Source organism: Gouania willdenowi, chromosome 4 (assembly GCF_900634775.1).
Source record: "Gouania willdenowi chromosome 4, fGouWil2.1, whole genome shotgun sequence".
Taxonomy (NCBI): Eukaryota; Metazoa; Chordata; class Actinopteri; order Blenniiformes; family Gobiesocidae; genus Gouania; species Gouania willdenowi.
Genome location: NC_041047.1, coordinates 24,090,680 through 24,116,509, shown reverse-complemented (window position 1 = coordinate 24,116,509; position 25,830 = coordinate 24,090,680). Strand labels below are relative to the sequence as shown.

Sequence of the window (25,830 nt, the reverse complement as noted above, 5' to 3'; positions counted from 1 at the left end):
TCACTACAAAATAAGTAATTATTATTTTTTTATTGAAGAAAAAAAAAAGTATGTATGATTCATGCTGATATTGGATCAATATCGGTATCGGCCGATATGCAAGGCTGCAATACCGGTATCATATCGGAAATTAAAAGCTCATTATTTTATACCGTTACATAATCACGACAATATCAAGGTCATTTTAATACCGCTGTATCGCTATATCGTCAATGCCGTGACATTCCTAGTCAACAACAGTAGGTATGTGAAAAACTGACCTATTTATTATTAACAATAGGCTACAGACATTTTAAAATTTAACATAACAATGTTCTACAATCGAATAAAATAAATTAAAACAAATTAGAAGACCCTTTTAATAACATCAATAAATCCAATAAAAAATAATACACATTATTTAAGGGTTTTTAGATGTAGGCTGATACAATCCAGTGCCTGCTTTTTTGCTGATATTGGGCCAATATCTGGTATCAATGTCGAAATGGGACACCCTTATAAATGACGTACAAAAAGCTTGAAATTAATGCGGTGGTAAAGTGGTTCATAGCGAATACAAGTGTTCTGCCCTGCAGAACATTAACATTATTTGACGGGGCTTTTTTATTTGCAATAAGCAAGCAATCATGTTACAGTAAAAACTTGTGTGAAGCATTTGAATGCTGATGTGTTTGGGGCTGGGGTGCAGTAATGCTGGGCGATATATCAATATTTAAATTTATATCGATATATTTATAAGCACGATATCACATGGGACAACATTGTTTTTATTGTTATAGTTCATTTTGCATTAAAATAGAAATACATTTATTTCCATTGGCCGCAAGTCTGCAACTGTTTCTCCTCTCCCTCTCCCGTGTCTATGTCTCACACACACAGCCACTATGCCCTATGAAAAAACAAGTGAAAGCTGTGGCCTACCATATCTATAAAGAGATGGTTACCATATGACATGCTCAGTAAAACACTGTATGCGAGTGAGTGTCTGCACTGTAGAGATCCGGAGGTTTCTGTGGGTCAAGCTCAAACACTGCTTATATGTCGTTTCAGACAAGACGGTAACAGAAAAGTAACTCTGTCCATGCGCTCAGTACAAATCAGAAAGAAGGCAGGTCTGACTCAACTCTGACCTTACGTTACCATGAGGCCCTTAAAGGGACAGTCCTCAGAGGTCCATCATTACAGCGCGTGTATGTGTGTGCGTGCGTGCGTGTTAGTAGTGGTACCAACTGTTTATATATTCAATATATTCAATTCTATATGCCACTTTGGATAATAGTATCTGATAAATTCACAGTTGTCAGTAATAATAAATAATTAATTGATAGTTATTTATAATAATTAAAAAAAACTGTACAGCACTTTGGTCAGCTGAAGTTGTTCTTAAAATGTGCACAAATGCACGTGATTTGTTTTCTAAATACTGATTTTGTTCTCTACACCTCTGTTAATAAAGGTCCCTGTGTGACATTTAGCATGTGGTTTTTACTGACTTACCTTATTTTAAGGATTTGCCTCTGAAAAAAAGAAACTAACAGGTACGCTATGCTATCGTAGTTCGGGCAAACCTCAATTACATCACAGAGAAATGATCAATATATATTGAGTAATGCCATTCTGGTTTGATTGTATGCATCAGAGTATCATCTCAAGGCTAGGGCAAAATATCAATATATATATATTGTCATATAGCTTGAAAATATCGAGATATTTAAAAAAAAAAAATAAAAAAAAAAAGGCCGTATCGCTTAGCCCTAGGGTGTAAGCAGATTGTGTAGCCCACTGATAAATGAATTACATACACAATGGCTTGTTCTGTTTATGACTTTAGTTGTCATTGAGTTCTACTACTGATCAAGCTCACTTGGCTCACTCTGGCAGAGTTAAGTTCAGCTCTTGTTGGTAAAATAGTGTAAAATGTCCAGATCATTATGCCAAACCAATGGAACTGTAGCCTCTTACTCTCGAAGGTGTGCAATTTTGTCAAAGTTCAAGGTAATATGAAAGAAATAACAGAGTAAAGCATCATTCCGTTTGGCTGACTGACTGACTTAAATGAAATAGCAGGCAGCTAGCTGTGAATGAATGGCCACAAGGGGCGTATCCAAGAGGAATACTTCAGTTGTTAACCCTGTGGAATTCTAATCCCAGTGGTGCAGAAGGGAGATTGAACTCTTATCAGGTTGGAGGACAGAGAAGTGGAGAATCCTCCGCTGCACCCTGCAGCACACACAGACTGACAGGATATGCAGCCATCGATAAAGTTTATCCATTAGTTTTCCTGGCTGTATGTCTTAGTACAAGTGATCTGTGAGCTCAGGCTGGCCAGCAGCTTGCAATTGAAGAGGTTCAAGAATGTCACGGTTCAAAGTTTAGCCCAAAGCGTCCTTGACTCGTCTTTGCGTTCCTCATGTCACCTTCTTTCTCCTTCTCTTTCTTTTGCTCCTCGATAGGAGGGACGGAAGTTTCCTTAGAAGAACTTATACATTTCTATTATCTGATTGCTTCAGCCCTCGCATTCTGATGCAAGTGTAAAAGAATGAAAAACTATTGTTTTGAAAAAAGAGGGCTGGATTCTTTTGTGTTTGGACAAGCCCCCAACAGATATTGGTGTTAAAACATATCATTAGGCATTGTACTTTGTCACAGCAATGAAATGTCACTTCTCAGTTGTTGTTTTACTTTTCAAGTCAAATGTCAAATTTTTTTAATTTATTGTTGAACTTGGGTAAAATAATTAGCAATTTAGCACTGTGGTTGTGTTTATTTACCTTATTAGCGAGCATCAGAATAGTTTTTTTTCATCATAAAAAAAATGGTCTGCTGTTTTGTCCTCTTTTCCCCCTTTGTTAACTGTTATTTAGTGTTTGCCTTTTCTGATTATATGATCATTCCTATAACTGTACTAGCCATTTCTTGCTGACTCAGGGTATGAGGGTGGGTAAACCGTGCCATGCCAGAGTAGCACAGGACCAAAACAGAAATAAAGCTGTAGACCATGCAGGCCTGGGCAATAGATTGAGATATATTGAAATTTCTATTTCTCAAGACTTTATTGAGTTAAAAATATCATGATTTATATCATTTATCGCCATTTCGAGAAAAAAATATCTAGATATGAGTTTTGGTTTATATCGTCCAGCCCTATTGTGGACTAAATAAAGATGAGGACTAAAAGCAAGACACTGTTCAAAGTTTGAGCAAAGTAATAACGTTTTGTTTATCTTTATATTTAATATCACAGGAAATTATTGTACTGCCCTTCTGATCTGCTGAACCACATGGAAATCTGTTTAGTTCCTCCTTAGCATGTTTTACGATTTTAAACATAATAAGCCTCATTTTCAAAATTAAAATAAATAGTGAATATTTTTATTGTATTTACAATTACTTATTAAATATTGTTATATTATCCTTTATTGTTAGTGGTACTTAGGCAGATTGTAAGGGTACCGAGACGCATTCATCGATACATTTCTAATAAATAAGAAAACTTTGCTTATCCTTTTATAAAGCCTTTTTTTCTAATAAGGTACAGTATATTTGGAATGCAGAAATCTTCCTCTTTACTTCCATCTTTACTAAATATTTGGATTATGGATTAATCGTAAGGCAGTTAAAAATTGATTCATAGGTATCACGATTCACATCGATACTGTGAAAATTGAATCGCAGTACTTTTTTTAACCAGCACTTATCCAGAAGTGTTGGCGGTGGGCGGAATCTGCTAATACTTTCTTTCTGGCTGCCTTCTACTTTTAAACATGTTCATAAATGATTCCATACCCCTTTGGCACCAAAAAATATCTGTAATATTACGTGAATATCTGTAAAAGTCACGTTTTTCTATTAGCTCTGTCTGCTAGCATAGCATCTCTTCTTCACTGCAAGATATCTGCATGCTAACCGACCACTGGGTTACCAGCGCCCTCTGCTGGTCCAAACAAATATCTGACCTAAATACAGTAAAATTAATGTTTTTTTTTTTTTTTTTAAGTCCAATTGTTAAGGCACAAAATACATTTTCAGTTGCACTTTTAAAAAGAACTATTATGCAGTTTTGCATTGTTTACCATATAACCATAATTTAAATTAATAGGCTTCTTCTTCATTTGTATTTAGTTAAATTGCATTGTTTTGAATAGTTTATCAAGGGATTCTTTAATAAAAGGAAAAGAGTATAGTTTTTTATAGTTTTTTTCCCCCCAAAAATAAGGGAATATTTTTCAGTCATTGTTCTACAGTCCCATTTTGTAAAGTAAATTGTGAGAGAATCGTATCGTGAACCCAGTATCGTGAATTGAATCGTATCGGGAGTTCAGTGAATCGTTACATTCCTAATTTTGATACAACTCAATGAAAAAATGTAATGGTCAACATTCTCAAATGGTCCACATGTCAGGAAAACATTTATTACAATATCATGTCAAAAATGAGGAAGTTTATAATATCGGGATAAGTAACATTTCACAGGAAAGCTTTGGTGGTACGTAAGACAAATTAGGGAACCACTCGTTCAATGCAATGCCGTAAAACCATGACTACAACATGATACCCTGTGAAAATGAGTGGAGGAATACCCCTAATAAAACATAAGAGATCAGCAGCTCTTTATTAAATCCACTTACTTGGTGGGACCTTTGCAGCATGTCTGCCATCTCCATGTTTGAAATTTCAAAGGGATCACGTTAAACCCTCTTGCCTGTGCTCTGTGTTTCCTGCCTGTCCTTCACTATCAGGCTGCTAATTAAATACACACCAAAAAGGACATCAAACAGCTGCACAACTACAAGGCTTCACTAATGGGCATGAATTAGGTCACACAACTTCTTTGACTACGATTGTCATTCACGAGAGAGACTCTCTCTTTTTAACATAGAGCTCTAAGTCCATCAAATGGATGCTAGACCTACTTTTTCAAATTCTTCTTAAAGTAGAATTCAGACTGGCAGAACTCAGCTGTCAAACTGTAATTGAAAAAAACTTATTTACATTAACCTATTTTTATTAGTACAGTTTTGGACTGGTATCTACTGTGAACGTTTTGTTTAAGAAGCAATGAAAACGCAATCTGACCCATTTTATTTTCTCTCCTTCTTTAGTTAAAATTAGGTCCCAACATGACATCAAAATGCCTCTCATGCATGTTTTGGGACAATACCACACATTTGCTTTTTCACTGGAAAATGTATGATGGAATGTCTAGAATGTGTGACAGACAAATATGTCCATTTCTGCCCATTATCCCATTCAGTATCTCCCGCTAAGTGTAACGGTTCAGCTCGTGATCATTTTTTTCTGTGGTTGAAAATGAATGCAGAGCTTTAACTGAAGTGAGTTTTTATTGTGTTGTGATGTAGAAGCAGTTCAACTTATCGTGACCCCATAACACTTTACTTGAAGTTTAATACATAAAGGCTGACATTATGCTGTCATTTTTATGACATGACTAGATAACACATAGTCACAGTCATGAAACATAGTACGTGGGCATGTGGTCGTGGGTTCGGGGGTGGGGTGTAGGGGACGGGGGCTAGGCGAAGAAGGGGAGAGGATATCCGTTTGCTGGGGGAGCAGCGTGCAGCCACTAGGCGCTTCTCACACTTTCCTGAACTGGAGGGGAGGGGGCGGGTAGAAGTCCGGCGTAGATGTAGACAAAATAAAACCTTTGCTCTTGTTCTAAAACAGTCAGATGTTATTGTGGCCTTGATAGGCCTGATTCAGAAGACGAGAGTCCCGATGGCAAAAAGGGGAGATGAATAGGAGAGGAGGAGGAGGAGGATGCAGCGTCAGATTTGTAAACATTCATGGTGAGTTGAGACACAACCTTGGGCGGCGTGTGGGAGGGAGGCCAAAGGGTGATCACGAATAGTTTTTGTTCAAGCTAGAGCTCTTTCAGCAGCTTTTAGGTCTCTGGTCACAATTGGCCATGACTTCCTCGCCATCCTTTCCAAAATCGATTCGATACCACGCAAACGCTCCAGAGTAGCATCTTGCTTACTTTTGAGTTCGTTCATCATGGTATTCTGAGAGTTCAGTGCTCTGCCCCATCCTTCAGAGATCACTGGTAGCCTTCCCAAAACAGCTAACCGTAACCCTTACTAGTGGTGCAACGAATCAAAAAAGTCACGGTTCGGATCGTATCACGATTTTGAGTCATGGATCGGATCATTTTTTGGATCAGCAGAAAAAAAGAAAAAGACCAGACAAATAACTTTGCTATCCTTTTATTTTGTAGAACATTTTTCTGCTCATTAAATACAAACAACATTCAACTGAAATACAATTTTGAATCATATAAAAACAAAGTGCAATATAAGACACCTTCATCCTTTAAACAGGTAAGTGTATTTTTTTCTCTTCCGTCAACCAATCCGTGGACCACGTGCATGTCGAACCGTGGAGAGAGATCCGTTGCACCACTAATCCTAACCCTACCTAACCCCACTAGATTCCTCCACCTAACCCAGAAAATGCCAACAAAGCTCTAAAAGTCTCATAATTTAGCGAAAGGTGTCATAATTTAGCAAACAACACTTAATGGCAGTTTAATTACAGTCTTAATAACGCCTTATTCATGGTAATGGCATATAATGACAGCGTAATGTCAGCTCTATGTAAAAAAACTTCAAATAAAGTGTTACCACCCTATTCACCTGGTACCATGCCATGACAGAAGCATTGCACCTCCAATCACACTGCTGCGCAGGATTTTGTGCGACACTTGAGGGTGATTCGCTATTTGGCGGCCATTAAAGGTTTCAAATTAATGTTTTGGGACCATATCACAAATTTCCAAGGTATTTCTCCATAAAATGGGTGACTAAGGATCTAGCATTGTGGCGGCATAACTCCCCTGTTTTTGTAAATCATTTAAAGCATATAAAATGTAAAATTTATTACATTAGTTGACTCTATTAACACTTTTTCTATTTAGCATGTTTGGCACAATTTTGGAAGTTGAATAGCCAGTAAAGTGATCAAAATAGAGAAAGACGATAAAAGTGAAAAGCGACACAGAGTTGGGTAAACCCTAACATGGAATTGTTGAAATTTTGAAATGGAAAATTAGAGCCCCTACTTTTAGCATCACAGCAACTCGTAATTCTAAGCTGCAGAACTCTTGTTTTATGTCAGCATTGCCTTTGTGATGAATGGGAATATTAACACCTTATATTAAAGAAGACATTCAGTCCCTATAGATAGTATAATCACCAGGCTTCACCTCCCTCACTTTTATGAACACCTGGGCTGGCTCGGCTAACGAACTCCCGAGGTCAACTCTACGGCAACGCCGGCCCACGTCATCGGCAATGGAGAACTATGAACAGTCTGCAGCTGAGTCTAAGCAAACCAGGCTTATCTCAACCAAACAAACACTTTCACTCCTACATTTGCAAACACAACCTTTTTTTTCACCTCTCTTCAACCCCTCCTCCTTCCCAGCAGATTGTGGCAGGAGGCGAGCCGTAAGGGCAGCGCCATCCTGTGGCGGACCTGGGAATTACCCATCCTAAGAACCATCCCTTTTGCTAACGTAAATGGTAAATGGTAAATGGACTTGATTTTATATAGCGCTTTATCACCACACTGAAGCAGTCTCAAAGCGCTTTACTTATATCAGCTCATTCACCCAATCACTCTCACATTCACACACCAGTGGGACAGGACTGCCATGCAAGGCACTAGTCAACCACTGGAAGCAACTTAGGGTTCAGTGTCTTGCTCAAGGACACTTCGACACATAGTCAGGTACTGGGATCGAACCCCTAACCTCTCGATCAGAAGACGACCCACTACAACCTGAGCCACGTGCTGTTGTATTGTATTGTCTTTCATGTTTCTTGGTCAGGATGTAACTGAAACAAAATTGCCCCTCGGGGACAAATAAAGTTTTCTGAATGTGAATCTGAATCTGCTTTATAGTTAAAAGGTCACTTTGTCTCGGAATACAGGGTGCATTGTTTAGAGATTGATGATAACTGTATCTGTTAAAAATACATGGTGTCAAGTTTTTGAAGGGTTCCTTTGCAGCCCAGTGAATAAATTGCATCATCATAAAATAGACCAGCCATTTGAACAATCATGTTTTGGCAGAAGACGAGAAGAAAATAACATTTTTTTCTTTCACACACAGCAGGAGGGAGGGAATCTGTTGGGTGATTGCTCAAGTGCAAAAGTGTTGATGGCATTTGGGTTGGCTCCTGGAATATGTCATGTTTACTATGTCGAGATAAAATGCCCAGACGCCGAGAAATGTATTGTAAGAACTGTCAACTGTATATTATTTTTTCTTTCCATAGATCCATTCATCCATCTCTGTGTTAGCCTTCAAAGGCACAGTTTGAGAAGACTGCGCTATGCTTTCATGTGTCTGTGTGTGTGTGTGTGTGTTTGGAAGCACACGCATGTGTTTGTGTAACAGCAGCACAGTACGAAATCATGATTAAGTGTTTTGAATAATTGATGATTGCATCCCTCATTAAACCTCAGTCTCTGCTGCGGCAAGTCTCCAGCTCTACTTTCCTGTGTCCCTGTCTATTTCAAAGATGTAGCAAATCCATCACCGACTAAGTTATGGTTCTGCTGGTGGGCTTAAGTGGGGTACACACACAAGGATTTATTTTTTATATCTAAAGAGATGTTTTATCTGTTACAAACCCCACACATTGGGATAAAAAAGTCAGGCATTGAACAGTTTTGATCGTATTGTGTGTTCCGATAATCTTAAAGGGGACATATCATGGTTTTAAATCCTTCCTTTTTAGATATAAATCATACAGTTGTGGTCTATATAAAGCAGAACTGCAATGCTTGGGTCTGAATTCCTCATTATTATAGCTCCCCAGACCCCTTTTCTACCCCTTTTCTGATGTGCTTCTGAGAGCAACTCGTTTTGGTGCGGTCTCTTTAAATGCAAATGAGACACTCCATACCCCGCCCCCTCTTCAGGTGACACTCGGTTCAACTCCACCCTGCTCGGCCATTTTTGTAGTTTGATAGAAGAGATACGGCTATGTAGCGGCGCATAAACTTTTTATTCAGAGGTTATTTACAAAATGTCAACAACGGAATACTTGTCCATCCAGCCTTACATGTTCCAGCCAGAATATGACCCGGTGGAGCGAGATGAAAATGAAGATGATGAACATGCAGAACCCTAACAAGTGAGCAAACACAAGCACCGAGCTAACGCTAGCGCCAAGCTAACGTCACGAAATGCATTTTAATACAGTCTTTTCAAAGACAAAAACGGCAAAATGAAATGACTAATGAAAACTTTAGACTTAAATTAAATCACGTAGGCCATATCATCAAGGATCTAAAACGAGCACACAGCGCTAACATATGAAGTCTGAAGACGGTGCAACTGCTAATGCTAACAAAACAATGACAGGGACGTCTTATCATCACACTTTTTAGCGTTATTTACAGCTTACCGAAGTGCTCTGTTCGTCGTCTCCAAAGATAGAAGGAATTGAACCCTCAATCAGACAAAGTCTTTCAGCAAATCCTTCTTTATACTGGCGGAGGTTGCAGAAGCAGTCATCCTGCTTGTGCTGCGCGCACACAAAAATGACCTTACCCACAGATGTGGGTACATTTCTGTGAAAAATAAAACTCAACCAGACACTTCGAAAAGGTTCTGATGCTGGGAGACGTTGTAATGAAGCGTGTGGGTTACTACATCCAACAACCCAACATTTTGACTTATCCTCTCGTAACTTCGGCATCCTTGAGCTTGGACTACAAAATAAAAGCGAGAAATAAAAATGGCGGATTGCTCGAAGTGTTGGACCTGGAGTTGATGTACTAATTTGGCAGTACCGCTGCAAATACTGTGATGTAATAGTTCAAAAAACGTAATAGAGAATAGAAAAATCGAAACAGATTGAAAAATATGAGCAAAACAGAATATAAAGATATCTACGGAGCACCTGAAGAGACTAATTTGATTTTTTCTGTACTTCTGAGCACTCTAAATATACAACAAAATGCATTTAAGGGCTAAAAAAGTGGATTTAGCATGATATGTCCCCTTTAACATAGCACACCAGAAATATCACATGATGAAATGAGATCCAATGCTGAGTTCCAAACAACTCGGATCTCAGGATTTTCTGACCTCCTACTAGGAATGTGCGATATTTTATCATTTATGATTTATCGTCAAAAGCATTCTCACCGGTAAGAATATGTCATCCCACGATATAAACAATGAATTCCCATGTTGGAAATTAGCGAGGGCCACGGGCCATTTGTCCCTCAATTTAGCCAAGAATGCCCAAAAAAAAACACGTTCCACGGGCCAAAACTGCCCCTGTTTGTTGTCTACAACTTAGTCTCTGGAGTGGAACGTTGTTTATGGAAGCTCTGGACGATTTGCACCGCCACCGCCCCCCGCACACACCGCCGTCTGTGTGTGTGTGTGCGTCACGGCTACCAGAAGCTACTATGCTGCGATACAACACAGACCGCTACTTGGTTAAAACCAGATAACCATCCAACAAAGGGAACCGATTCAAGTTCCTCCATCAGATCCTACCAAAGTTCCACAAACACGGGGACAGAGATGAACCTGTAGCAACGATTATGAACTGGACACTCAACTAAAGCTAACTATGCTCAGCTAACACACCGACACACTGACTGAGCTAAGTGCTAACGCTAACCACTCCATATAAGGAATAATAGACCAAGTAAAAAGAACACGTCTTACTGTCATAAAGCCACAGAGAGCCACTGATTTGTTTATGGTCAGACTTAACACTTGTATGGAAGGATAAAAGCTAAAAATGTAACACGTTGTGTGAAATAAATATTAACATAATAACTAATGTCACTATTCATTCATCCCAATTTGTGAAACGCAATATTTTTTAATTATATTTCTTCAGCAGTAAAAAAGACTATTGAAGTTATTTGAACGTTTAATGTGCTTTTTTTCTTTTTTTTTTTTTCAATAATTTTGATGCATATAATTTTGAAGAGTTAAAATAACATGAAAAATATATATCAAAATTAGACTTATTTGTGTTTAGTAGTTCACAAAAGTGGTTGTGTGAAAATCTGTTTGGTTTATGTGTGTACGCTGCTCAGTCAGACATGGAAATCCATCACCATGTTGCTGACATTTTCTTGTTTCCTCGGAGCAACCATGAATCACTGAATCACTCCTGGAGAGGATAGTCGAGCTGCAGTTCTACACATTGCTTATTGTTTAAAACGAAGACAGGGTTGACTGTACGAATATCATCTTTAGATTCTGCAGAAAGGTTGGATGTATTGTTTGCCAAGTTATCAGTCACACTCTGCACTGGCGTGTTGAGAACATGTGAATGATGGAGTACTACTGTGTACCTGGGCGTTGTAGGAGGCAGCAGACTGACAGACAGAACAGCAGATGTGGAATCAAAGTGCAGGTTTGTTATTAAAAGCGTGTTGAAAGATCTGATAGAAAAAAATGAGAAAGAAAAGACTTTAGCATTCACACATTGTTGAGCGGGACCCATTTAAGACATAACACACACATTCACATACACAGGGGAGGCACCGCAGAACATGGTTTGTTTTCATCTATTTCCCCTTATAACATGTGCAGTCTTTAAATAGGTTAGGTGAAGAAGATGTCAATGTGTGTGTGTGTGTTTTTTTTTTTTTTATCGCTATGAGCAAATTGTGTCAAATCACAAACTTGTAGATGTTATTCCATGGCATGAAGTTGTAGTTTTGGGGTGGTACGCTGACTGCGTCTTTTTTGTAACGGAGCATTTGCTGATGGTTTCACACATGGTGTGAGGTAATCAGAAAGCCCTGTGGAACACCTGCAGCAGCTCAGCACCATGAGTTTTCATGCTTACCAGCCATGTGGGCTGATGGTCTGACAGACTGCATGCTGAACTAGATACAATGGACTCCAGGCCTGCTGCATTCTCTGGGATTTTATCCAGCAGACTGCAGCACTAAGTGGAAGAGAAGTCACTTTTTTGTTTATTCAGCATCAAGAGGAAACTCAAATACCTGTTTCGATTTTGGTTAAAAAAAACAAACTTTTTACCGGTGTTCCTCTTCTTATTATCAGGCTACCATATTCTGAGTGGGTGCACATTTACTGAGTATTATCACCACTAAAGTAGAGATGAACCGTTTTGTTTTAAGTATAAAAATGTAAGTGAGCAGGAGGATTCAATCTATGTGAATCGCTGGCAGGTCCCGTGTTAGTGTGATAGGGAAGCCCTGTATTAAAGTGCAGAGGGAAGTGCTAGTTTGCTGGAACCTTTAAAAAACCTGAGTTAACAGTCACATTCACTGGCTCACAGTTATAATATTTGGTTTGTTTTATTCACAGTGAAATCTCTTTACTAAAGTAATAAAAGTCAAAAGTCAGTCAGCTTTATTGTTGATTTTACTACATTCACAAGACGTGTAGAGAATCAAAATTACAGTCATCTCTGCCCAAAACATTTACAAACACAAAAACTCCACAATGTAGAATATATCCATCTATCTAATAGATAGATATATATATATATATTTTTCCTGATGCACGTGCGTGTATGTGCGAGCGAACCCACACACACACATTTCAAAACACACCCTCATGACACAAGGTATTTATAATAAAAATATACTAAATGAGTAAAACAAAACAGAAAACTAAACAATATTTTTACAAAAAGTACACAAAACGACAACAGAAATGCACAAAAATATAAGGCAAGGCAAATTTATTTGTATAGCGCATTTCATACACAAGGCAACTCAATGTGTTTTACATGATAAAACATTCAATTGTTTAAAATCAATAAGAACATTTAAACATTCAATTCAAATCATCAACAAACACTTTACATCAACAACATGACCAAAAATCTCTCTCTCATCATATACAAAAAGGCTCCAAAAACACAAAAAAATGAATCCAAAAAACATACATTACAGAAAAATACACCAAACGACAACATAAATATGAAAATGAGTCAAAATACGCAAAACTAAATATCTATACAAAAAATACACAAAATGACAACAGAAATGAACATATGCATATGTTATCTTATTTATTTATTTTATTTATTTATTTATTTATTCAGTTTATTTCCGACATGGTTACATTCACTTTTTTTTTTTTATACATGCCGAAAAAGGAGACGAGAGAAGCAGTTTGCTTATCTGGGTCCCGTCCCCAGTTTTACCATCGCAAATTTACATGGGTTTAAATGTCTCTCTGGTCAAACATTCTTGAGTTGTTCTGAACAGTCCTTTTTTTTGTGTGTATTCTCATCTGTAGTCAGTGTTGTCTTTTTTTTTTTTTTTTCCTCCTCCTCTCTATCGTTGTTCATGTTGGCCTTGTTCCCTGCCAGACGTTGTTAGCATCCTCCAGTGCAAGAATAGTTCCCCTTTCGAAGGTGTTTGGAAGTTTTTTTCCCTTTTCATCCATAGTGTCACCACTCGGGAATGTCTCTTTTGGACACACAAGTTTGCAGCTTGTTTTGTCTCTACATCAAGGTTAATCCAGCTGTTGTTAGTTCTATAGGCAGTGTTGTATTTTCCACTGTTAGATATTATAATGAGTTTTGAAAAATTCTCCCAATTTTTACCGATTTTAAGAAAGGATTTTTTTTTTCTTTTTTTAACCAATGTTATTTTGATGGGGGGCCTGAAGAGGTTTTATTCTTCATTGGGGGGAACAACAGAAAACATTTGAGAACTACTGATATAAACAATGGTTAAAAAGTAATTAACACACTTTTTATTCACTACTTGTAGACACATTGTGGCAAAGAGTAAGTTCCAACAACAAACTGGTGAGAAGTGTACATATAGTTCATGTCTCTCATAGGGATGTTGCTACCCTACTATTTTCCTTACAGACCACACTGTTTCCTTATCGACTGATTGACTTATCCATAACACAATGTTGTTAATATTGCATTACTTAGTACGTTTGATATCATCTTAAAACATCATTTGTATACTAAATTATTAGTTAAAACTACTGAGACATGCACACCGTGAGACAGATGAGAAGAACACTGCAGAACATCAAGTTTTGTTTAAAGCATTGAACAACAAACATTTGGACAATAACCAGTCCATGCAGAGCATGCAGTAGCAACATAGAAAATAAACATTAAACTACAAACAATGTATAAAAAGCAACAAAATAACAGCAAGAAGGTCCTGGGTTCAAGCCCTGGGGTGGACACCTGGGTCCTTTCTGTGTGGAGTTTGCATGTTCTCCCTGTGCTGCGTGGGTTTCCTCCGGGTGCTCCGGCTTCCTCCCACAATCCAAAAACATGACTGTAAGGTTGATTGGAGTCTCTAAATTGCCCATAGGAGTGAATGAGAGTGAGTGGTTGTCTGTTTGTCTGTGTTGCCCTGTGATGGACTGGCGCCCTGTTCAGGATGTACCCCCACCCCGCCCAATGAGAGCCGGAGATTGGCGCCGACAGACCCCCAAGACTCTGAACAGGATAAAGTGGGTCTGAAAAGTAGTTAAGCTGTGACTCATTTTACATACAGTGATGTAATCTTTAGCAGATAGGTTCATGTAAGGAATAAAAAAAAGCTTAAAACCTTCAATAGACTCACTTTTCAATTTTCCCTCATTCACTCTGCACACGCATACACACACACGCGCTCACATATAAGATCATATATTTGTCCTAAACAAAGATAACAGTGAGCTGCGCTGCCTTTGCTGACGTCAGATGAGCGCATAAGCAACGTCCAGCATACACTTCATTAGCTGGGTTTCCATTACCCCTCGAAATGTGCAAAATCTAAACAGCACAATAAAAACTGGTAATGGAAACATTTTGAAAAAGCACTCAAATATTGCTAAAAAGTTTTGACGCTTTAATGAGAAGGTATTTCAGACGTTTTGATATTGAAATGTATCGCAAAAGCGCCATGGAAACACTTTTTCGGCAAACACACGTCACGTGATGGAAAACAGTGGTCACATGACCACTGTTTTCCGAGAAAACATGACAGAAGGGAAGACCGGAACATTTCTTAGCATTATAATTTAAAATGATTAGAAATATTGTCTTTATTTTGCAAAAATCTGTAAAGGAAACCCAGCTAGGTTTAGAACTGGTGCAGACTGCCTTTATTTAAAGGGTAGGGGATTTTCAAAAACTAGCATGATTTTGAATGTAGCCTCCCTGATGGCTCTGCCTTTACCTCCCTCGCCCCTCCCTTCTGTGCTCCGTCTCGCTCACGTGCACGCGCACAGCTGCTGCAGAAGAGGAGCTCAGCTCATCGCTTGTATTGTGTAGAAACGTTGTTGTATCATGTCTCATTCAGCAGTAAGTAAACAATAAACTTTACCATCATGTTAAAAAATGTGACCAGCTGTGACGCGCTTTCAGTGTGAGCTCGTGCATGCGAGGGATTGACAACGAGCAGGGAGACAGGAAGACGTGATTGGTTAAAAAAAACAGTTCGGTTTTTTTCCATTGGTCGAAGTTATTACAGGTTTACAGCTGCTACAGATGATGGATTTTCTTCGTTCCATTTTCAGAGCACATAAGATCTTAATTTCTGTCAAAACATAATGACAATTTCAACCAAAAACTTAAAAAGTGTATCTGGAGAAAATTGCCAACCCTAGCTTTAAATGAGCGTTTTGTACGTGTTGTGTTGAACATGGAGGGTGAACATGAGTGCGCGGAAGCGAAAATAAAAATGTGAAGCAGCAGAATTATAGGTGTTAGTAGAGGAAACAAATTTTAAAAATGGATGAATTACAGCAGATAAATAGATAAATATTCTTTATTCATCCCGCAGTGGAGAAATTTGCGTGGATAAGTGACGAATTGGTGCATGCGCATGGCTGATCACTTCCAGCTTTTTTTCTCTCTCTCTCTCTCACTCACACACACACACACACACGACTGGAGTGTTTTCTGTCCACGTTTACTGCAGCAATGATCTCTGTGTTTGCACCTGCTTTTCCGTTGTGCTATATTCTGGTACTAAATCACCGCAAACAGTTCCAGATTTCATGAATCGCATTGTTCCCCCTGCATAAATTTATTTGCATTTCCTCCTATATTTTTGCTCCCCCTGGGAGATCTGCCTGCTATACATTTTCATTAGGAAGAAATGAGCTAAATGGATTGAGGGTGCATTGGAAAGTGCAGCGGCACTGCACTCCTGATTCCCTGGGCTTTGTGCTCCTTATTAGCACGTGAAGTGACGTTTGCACACATTTTAATTCCACTAAACCTATAGTGAATTTGCCATTCAGTGTGAACAGCTCCATTACAGACATTACAGATTATTAAATGCATAAACGGGGCAGAAGTACGCTCCGCTCCCACCCCCCCAGTGCACGGACAAACCTCCGTGTTAGCGACTGTCAGAGGTTCAGTACAGATGTCTGTCTGTCCTGTAAAACTTTATCAGTTCTGAGTGTTGAAGCACTGAAATATGTTTGAGGAAACACTGCATGAGTTTATCTTCTATAACTAACTCTGTGTCGCTGCGCTGTAGCAGAGATCTGTTGCTGTAGCTAACGGGGCTGTTTCCATATTCTTAAAGAGACAGTGTCCTGAATGTGACTTACTTTAAAAACTACTTTCAGCAACTCAGAGCTGCCCTGAAAAAAGCAACACTACATAATTTAATCACATTTCAGCCTTAATGAAGGAAAAAGTCAAAAGTGACACAAAATGTTGATATTGAGCTGCTCGTGATTATTAAAAGGGTCTTTGTGGCATTTTTCTCCACTGATTTTGACCAATTATTGTTTTTCTTGTAAAACTATTGAAAGAAATAAATAAATTGAGTTTATATCACCTATTGCCATTTTGAGGAAAAATAAAGAGATATGAATATTGGTCCATATCACTCAGGCCTAATGTAACCAAAGCAGTAACGTTTTATCATGTAAAGGATATTATTGTCTAAACTGTGTGAAATGAGGCGTTCAAACACTGCTTAAAGTAGGATTTTATTAATACGAGTGTGTTACCTCAATAACAAATAGAAATCACTAGACTGATATGCTGCCTTGTTACGTAGCAAGTGTTGCTAATGCTAATGCTAGTGTGTGACTAAAATAACTTGTCAGCTTTTTGTTTGATGTTTATTGTACGAGGAACCAGTTTGATGAAGTGCTTACATACACTTTAAAAAAAAAAAAGATAATTACCTTGTCCTAAATGATCTTTTATTCCTTTTTTCTGTTTAGGGTGATGATTTTAAGTAGGTGATTTGGTTTGTTTTATTGGTAAATAACTTTAATATGGTCTAAATGATTTGAATGAAAAAAATCGTGATTTACAAAGAAAAACTCGTGATATGATATTTTTCCCATATCGCCCACCCCTACATACACAGGTACACGTTTACATGCCAACATCCTTAGTCTCTCAGAGACAACCCAATAATCCAACAAAAGAGTGCTAATAATCCCCAAAGCAGCATTTTGAGTGAGTGGCAGTTTAAAAAAAAAAAAAGCATTTTTTTTTTTTATTACTGGGAATATACAGTAAGTATATTTTCAATCCTGTTCAGTAAATGGTGAAAGCTCAACACTTCATCGTTAGTCATTGATTGACAATGAGTCCAAAAGCGCTGCTTTGCTGTGTTATAGATCACTGAAAATGCTTAATAATTGTTGGAGTGCCTTGGCTCGTCATTTACAGCTGAGTGTCGGACAAAGTGCGGTGATATGGTTTGGGTGTGAGACTGACCTTCAACCCGTCAGCTCAGGTTTTCACAGGCCTTTTCTTTTCACTGCCGCTCACTCTGTCTTCCACCTTCCCCCCTGACTTCAGCTGCTTCATCTTTCTTCAGTTCTAGTTTGTTGCACTCCATTTTTTTCGCGACTGTGTTGGTTTGCCTGGAGTCGGTTGAAACATTGAGTAGGAGTTGACTGAGGACGCTGTACTTTATCATCACAGCGTGTCAACAGGTAGGGTTTTATTCCTCTCTGTGTGTGACTTTTTTCCGGATGGAGTACACATTTATTGACATTTACTTTTCCCTTTAGCTTGTGTGTGACCTTTTTGGGTGCGTTTAACCATTGGTGTTTCTAAATCACTGTTTGATTGTGTGAAGCCAATGCAGTTCAAAGAAACTTTGATTTACGACTGAAGCATATGACATGTAGCACGGGGTAACCTTTTGTACACAGAGAGTTATTCGTCAACAAATACAAGGTGGTGTCAGAATTCAAAGTAATACTGTCTGCGTCTGTTTGAGGAGGACAGACGGAGCTCAAGCACAAGGAAAATTAGGTGTAAATTGTAGAGTTGGTGATTCATTATTGAAATGGCAGGAGAGCTGAATGAGTGCAGCCACTAATCTTTTGCGGAGCCTGATGGACAGAACACAATTACCGTGAGAAAGTGGGAGGCTAGAGAAAGGCAAGGGAGAGACTCAGCACACTTTCCTCCTTCACCTACTTTCTCTTTTTTCTATCCTTTTACTTTTAAACTAGCATACTTTCCTGTAGCAGTATATGATTTCTGGGCATTAGGTCCTCAATGGCAGCATCCTCATATGAAGTTTCACTCGACAAGTGCACACAGTCTTCACATCACTCACACTTGCTTGTGTTGGCAGCGTCCCAGTTCTGAACATCCAATTTGCTGCTTGTTCCATCTCTTTCCCTTTGCTCTCCCACTCTGTGTGTCTTTTCTGGCTCGGTATTGCAATGCTGTCAAAATCCAGACGCACTAAGCCACGTCCACAACTGACTTGGCTGCCAAATTTTGCGCGCATGCTAATTCCAGGTCAAAGCGCTACTACACTGCTCTGTGATGCCTTTACATGCCACTGGTTTTTGGCTGTAAGGGACTGGGACATTGTCTGAATAAAGTTAAAGAATTGAATTTATTCTTTTTTCCAAGAATTGTAGCTTTAACGTCTTAAATCTGCTGAGAAATTCTGGAGCAGTGGGCACACACTGTAGCTGTTCCCACTCAACGTTCTTGAAGCCAAAATACGGCGCTTAGGGGTGCTGCCATCTTGCAAATTTGACATCATTTGGAGCCAGAGTCTGCGCAGTAGGGTCCGGCGGGAGGAGCCCTGGTAACACGCCCTGCCCATTTAGCGTACTGCCCTGATGACTTACGCAGCCCAGCTATGCCACAAACTTAAGTATGTTTCCCACTTGAAATTCTACCAACGGCTTGTTGAGATCATAGAGGTTAGTGCTAGTACTAGTAGCTCAAAAAAGAGGAAAAAACTGAATGGAAAAGTTAAATGGAGTCTCGGCTTTCCTTCACGGCGTAACTGCTTATGCTGTTCACAAAGAGAGCTACGCAAGATCCGAGGCTGTCAATCATTGTCAAATATGATGTCAAATTCTCTTTTTCAACCTCAAATAACTTAAAAACAAACTTCACAGATAAATTAGCACTTGAACACAGTGTAGGATGATAATAACTAATGATCATAGCAGAGTTTAGGTTTGGAAAATAATTATGTGACGTGTATTTTAACTTCACAGTTTGACCCACATTCCATCCGTTATCATTGAGGAGGCGGGGTTTATGACCTATACTGCAGCCAGTCAGCAGGGGGAGCGCTAAAAAAAAAAAGCTTCACTTCCTCACAAGGATGTCCCATCCATCTTTTTTACAGTCTAGGGTCTGGAGCATTAGCACTGTCTGAAGTGCTTCGCCGGAACAGGATTTTTTATTTTCTGCTCATATCTTCCAGTAAACCAGTCGCTGTTTCGCCTGCAATGGTTGCATTCAAGAAACAAATAAGAAAAAGCTAGCATCTAGGAACAGATGGGGACATCCCCAGGGTTAGCCATTGTGGCTAACACTCCATTATTTTCTTCAGATTTTTTTTTTTCTTAGGCCTTTTTCATTCCCCTTTCGCCCCTTTACTCATTATCTTTCTCACCCACTCTATGTTTCCTCACCCCACACTTTCTCTCCACTTTGTTCATCTCGCTTTTCTCTTCATACCCACTCTCTCTCCATCCATTTGGTGGAACAGTGCTGCAGATAATGCCTGTAATTGGAGTGACTCACACTTTTTCAGTGTGTTTGGACCAGATAAAGAATATTGTCAGCATTTTGCCGACATGGCCTCTGCTGGCAGAATTAAATGGACTCTGTTCTATTCCGTCTGCGGTAAATTAAAGCCTCTCAATTCATCTGTTCTCGCCTGTGGCATACAGGGGCCTCCTATTCACACAAGGAGTAAAAGAAGAAAAAAGAAATCCCCGTTTTTCCCAAGAAACAACGACCCTCAAGTGTTTAAAATTGCACCCAGTCGCTATTAAATGGAGATGGAAAACCGGGTCAAGACTGGTTTTCTCTAAGACATGGTAAAGGGCAGCACAGGTGGTAGTTACATTTATGTCACGTGTCAAGTGACTGCTATCTCGTTCTGCCTTTTGTACTTTAGCAATCCTCCCTAAAAATTGAGCTTTTCTTTTGTGTTTGTGTTCCTTTACAAATGTGTCTACTGCTGTCACACATTCAGAAATTGGCATTGGTGTGTGAATCTTAAATGTCTTTGAGTGCTTGTGTGTGGCAGTGCTTGCCAGTCAATGCTTCAGTGTAAAGTAGCAGCAGATGGGCAAAAAAGGGACAGAGCGCTGAGGCCAGAGGGAGCTATCAGTCACTGGACGAGGCCCAGGGGGGGCAACTGGTATTAAGTGTCTGAAAAATTCAATACAACCTGGATCCCTCTAGTTTTAGTCAGTTCTCTGGCTGGCAGCACGACAGCCACCGAAGGAATTGCTTAAATTATGACAGACAAGACAGTTAACCTTGCTGTTGGAGTTTTGAAGTTCAGCAACAAATTACTCTGTTTAACCTTTCACTATTCCGCACTTCGTTTATTAGTCAACATCCTCTTTCTACCAACAAACAGTTATTCATCCTAGTGCAATTCATCAAAGCAGTTTTGTTATATGGCTAGATTTTTGGTGTATTATTTGTAATATTTATCATTTAAAGTACAGATGAAATCACTCCTAAAGTACTTCCCAAAAATCTTCAAAAAAACTGCCAGTTTTCTAGACGACACAACACAACGGAACAACAAGTGGGCACAGCTTAGGTGATCTACTAATGTGTCCAAACCCATCCCAACCCGTCCGGTTCCGTCAGGCTCTGGTCAGGTATGATATCCATTAGGGATGCACCGAATATTTGGCCACCGAATATATTCCGGCGAATATTGCTATAAAACCAACATTCTGCCTTTGGTTTTGTGAGTTAAAAGCAAGGCTGAATAGTAGCGTGTGACACTGATGCAATCAAACAATGTGCAGTGATTTTGAGTTGGAAAAGTGTGTGCGCGTTGCTGCAGGAGCACAGCAGCAGCTCCTCCTTTCCACTCAAACACAGTCAGACTCTCTCCTTACCGCTCTTCGTCGTCCGTCACCACGTAAACCGTCCAATTCCACAACCCAGTCCGTTGTTAGCACTGTGAGCCACAAATCCGTAAACATCCCCATCGTTTCCTCCTTACACTACTCCGGGTCTCGCTGCATAGATTGGTGTAGCATTAGCACGGAGCGCTAACAGCTGATGTGTGTGAACAATGGGTCTGTGGCACCAAGCAGTGAAGTAGTGCAGTTTGGGCATCCAGTAGTGCAGTTTGCATTTACATATATGGCAATAAAGTATAATATATATTCTATATTAAACAGCAGTGTTTGTTTTAGCTGTTAGATGGTTGGAGAGGGAGGAGCTCACATTCTAGGAGGCGTGTTAGGTGACGTCACCTCCCATTTGGAGCTGACTTTTTACAAAATGTGGAATAACAAGGGAGGGTTAAAACAGTACTTTTTCAACTCTGTCCCTCTGAATGAGGCTAAAGGGATGTACTGTATATCACTGTAAAAACCATTAGAATGTGATTTTTTCATCATACGTCCCCTTTAATGCACTTTAGTTTTTTTTGGAATGCATGTTTTGTTTTATTTGAAGGGCTAATATAAATGACAAAACTTTGTTGTGCTTTTTATGAAAAGCAAAGGCTACTGGAATATTTAAAAAATGTCACAATATTCAATAAACATTTACTTTCTTTAAAAAGCATGTGTAAAAATGTATTCTAGGCTATTCATGCACTATTTCAAAAAATAGTGAAAAACTTAATAACCGCATTCAGTATTCATTATTCGGCCAAGCGTTTGTATTTTATTCGGCTTCGGCCTCAGATTTTTCATTTCAGTGCATCCCTAATATCTATTCTGAGTATGAGAGTCTCAGAGGAAAAGCAAGAAGGAGGGGGTGAAAGATAGACCAACATCTGGATGATGGATCCACATTTTGTTTCTACCTTCATAATCCAAGCTGAAGCAGAGAGGCGGGTCTTACAGTGATTGTGATATTTCTCAAGAAAAACCAATAAAAAGGATAAATTCAGCAAAATCCTATCCTTGCAGGTGTTGGTCGCTTGTTCATTGTAGATCTGTTAAGGCAGGCAACACTTCCTCATCAGCGCAGCACCGAGCTTACAAAGGTTCCGTGGTCATCGCAAAACACAGCTGAGGTGAGAAACATTCGGTATCAAACAAACTATATGGGAATGCTCCACTCTTCACTCGGATCCTTTGTTCTGTCCCCGAACAGAGTAAGCAATGTAATGATATGTATAGAGATGTAACGATTCACTCAACTCCCGATACGATGCGATTCACGATACTGGGTTCACGATACGATTCTCTCACGATACATTTTACAAAATTGGACTGTACATAAATGACTTAAAAATATTCCTTTATTTTTTGGGGGAAAATACTGTACTATTTTCCTTTTATTTTTCATTGTCAAAAGAATCCCTTGATAAACTATTCAAAACAATGCAATTTAACTAAAAAATTATTCTTGAATGAAATAAATAAAGGAATAATACAAATGAAGAAGAAGCCTATTAATTTAAATTCTGGTTCTATAGTAAACAATAAAAAACTGCATAATAGTTATTATTCTTTTTAAAAGTGCAACTGAAAATGTATTTTGTGCCTTAAAAATTGGACTTAAAAAAAAAAAAAAACAGTCATTGCACTGTATTTGCGTCATATATTTGTTTGAACCAGCAAAAGGCGCTGGTAACCCAGTGGTCGGTTGGCATGCAGATTTTTTGCAGTGAAGAAGAGATGCTATGCTAGCACACAGAGCTAATAGAAAAATGTGACTTTTACAGATATTCATGTAATATTACAGATATTCTTTCAGTGTAAGGAATCATTTATGAACATGTTTAAGAGTAGAAGGCGGCCAGAAAGAAAGTAGTAGCAGATTCCGCCCGCCGCCAACACTTCTGGATAGCGCCGTTTGCTGTTTCAAAAAAGTACTGCGATTCAATTTTCACAGCATCGATGTAAACTGTGATACCTATGAATCGATTTTTAACTGCCTTGCGATTAATCGTTACATCCCTAGATATGCATGTTTGGTATTTTCCTTTACTTCCACAATGTGCGATTGAATTATTTTTACAGTTCCCGTGGATGTCTTTTTAGGCGCAAATGCAAGTTAATTGTTTGTACTGTAGAGCCCTGTGTCAATACTTTGAAGTGGAAGTTATGTTTGCTAGTTGTAACTGCAAGCAAAAGTCTTTAGACAAGTGGTTCTCAAACCTTTTTGGCTGAAGTACCCCCTTTTCTCTAATTTCTGAATCCAAGTACCCCCTTTTGTCCGACGACAACATTTTGCTTAGAAAACAATTTAAAAACAACTATAGAGCATTTTGATGTAATGAACGAGTGATAACACACATTTTAAAGAATCTAATTTTGTTAATGAGTGCACTGGTTCTTAAACATTTTGGATTGTGACCCCATTTTGATATCAATAATTTCTGGCGACATTTTTTTTCTAGCATTAGTTAGAAAAAAAAAAAATTATATATATACTATATATATATATATATATATATATACTGTATATATATATATTTGGGCTCAGAATATATATATATAACTGCATTTTAGTTACTGCAATTAGATTCACAAAGTAAATACATACAGTTGTTTAAGAATGTGTGTTTTATTTAAAAATTTAAATTTAAATTCAAAAATCTTTTTTAATTTTTTTGAAATTTCATGTGACCCCATTTAAACACCAGGTGACCTCATATGCGGACCTGACCCCAAGTTTGACAAGACTGATTTAGTGTCTCCTGAATGGATTCATTTCTGTAGATTTTTTCATCATTTCCAGTCATCTCACACCTGGACCAAGACGACAATTTATTTGTTAATTTTTCCTCTCTCTCTCTCTCTCTCTCTCTCTCTCTCTCTCTCTCCCTCTCTCTGTCTCTCTCTCTCTCTCTCTCTCTCTCTCTCTCTCTCTGTCTCTCTGTCTCCATCTCTGTCTCCGTCTCTCTCTCTCTCTCTCTCTCTCTCTCTCTCTCTCTCTGTCTCTCTCTGTCTCTCCCTCTCTCTCTCTCTCTCTCTCTCTCTGTCTCCGTCTCTCCCTCTCTCTCTCTCTCTCTCTCTCTCTCTCTCTCACTCTCTCTCTCAAGTACCCCCTGTAGTGCCATCTCATACCCCTATGGGTACACGTACCCCCATTTGAGAAACACTGTTGTAGACCGTCAGTCAAAATAAAACTTTTTGAAGTATCATTTAACAGGTTAGACTTGTTAGCCTGTTTGGGCACTTTTATTACTCTACGATCCCAGAAGGACATCCCTCCATGTATATTGATAGTTTTTTTTATTTTTTTAAATGTAATGTAGTTGTGGAATCTGTGGCTGTATACATAATGATTGTCTGTAAGTTATGTATTATGTATGTCCTGAAGCTTATTGAAGACGCCATTATGAGCCCATAAAATCTTGTTGAAAGTAATTTCTAAGCCCAAATGAGTCCAAATGTATGCAATATGATCATCTAAACAAAGAACACATAAATGGAGTGAACGAAATGTTCCTTTGCTTGGATGCATCACTGACAGGAAGTGCTACGTGTATCCTTTCAGTCTGTTACCATTGGCAACATTTACTGAAGAAACCAGCTCATTTTAATGCCTGCTGTAGACTCATGCAAGGTTTCGCCTGTCATGAGTAAGCACGACCAAACCAAAGCAAACCTGTTTCTTCCTGTCTATCTCCTGCAGCTCTTCGTGGGTGTGTGTGGGATGCTGTCTCTGGGCTGAAGCCCATCCCTCTCCCATGAGCCTGTGTGCCCACGCACACACCTGGCGCCTCCACGCACACACCCGGCACCCACATAAGGATATTCCCCACTGACACTGTGAACTGGATCCTCAGAGCTCACCGGATCCCAGCGGAGCCAAGCGGAGCAGAGTTTAGTCCAGTTGGAGCCTGAGGATGTCAACAGAGACAGAGCTACAGCCAGCGGTCAGGCCCAGCAGTGTCAGACGGGACTCTAAACGAAAAGGTAGGAGGAACGCAATGAGAAACACTGTGTAGCTCTAAAGGTACACCTGACAAAGAGAAAACCCTTTTCAAAGGATGAGTAGCAAAGGTGTCCATGTCAACTGTCATTAGTTTCTATATCTTCAGCAGAGCTTTCCTGATTGTAATTTGTCAAAATGTCCTTTGTGTGAAAGGTCTGTCTGATTAGGGAATTTTGGAGCCAATGCCAATATCAATATTGGGGGGCTTAAATAGGGATGTCCCGATACAACTTTTTCACTTCCGATATGATACCGATATTGCACCCTTGCGTATCGGCCATTACCGATATTGATCCATTCGTTATGATATCAGCACGAATCATACATACTTTTATGAGTTATTTTGTAGTGTGGAATGTTCAAAAAGGCTTGATGAAGTGATGTTACTCAAACAGAGAACAATAGTCAGCAACAGTAGGTTACTTTGTTGGAGTGTGAACCACATTCACCTATAGATAGAAGT

General features: G+C 39.0%; 1 protein-coding gene across 6 annotated transcripts in view; it reads left to right on the top strand.

Annotated features, from left to right (window-relative positions):
* The window catches only part of dab1a (DAB adaptor protein 1a), a 368,477-nt gene that overhangs the window by 255,860 nt on the left and 86,787 nt on the right, over nt 1-25,830 (top strand). For 3 of the 6 annotated variants that reach the window (XM_028443731.1, XM_028443733.1, XM_028443732.1), the window contains one exon: nt 25,065-25,348. In XM_028443731.1, coding sequence (XP_028299532.1) covers nt 25,279-25,348 — 70 coding nt within the window. In that variant the 5' untranslated portion in view covers nt 25,065-25,278. Of the gene's footprint in view, nt 1-17,710; nt 17,933-25,064; nt 25,349-25,830 lie in introns of those variants that run through there. The other 3 variants (XM_028443730.1, XM_028443736.1, XM_028443734.1) reach the window with 3 other exon arrangements.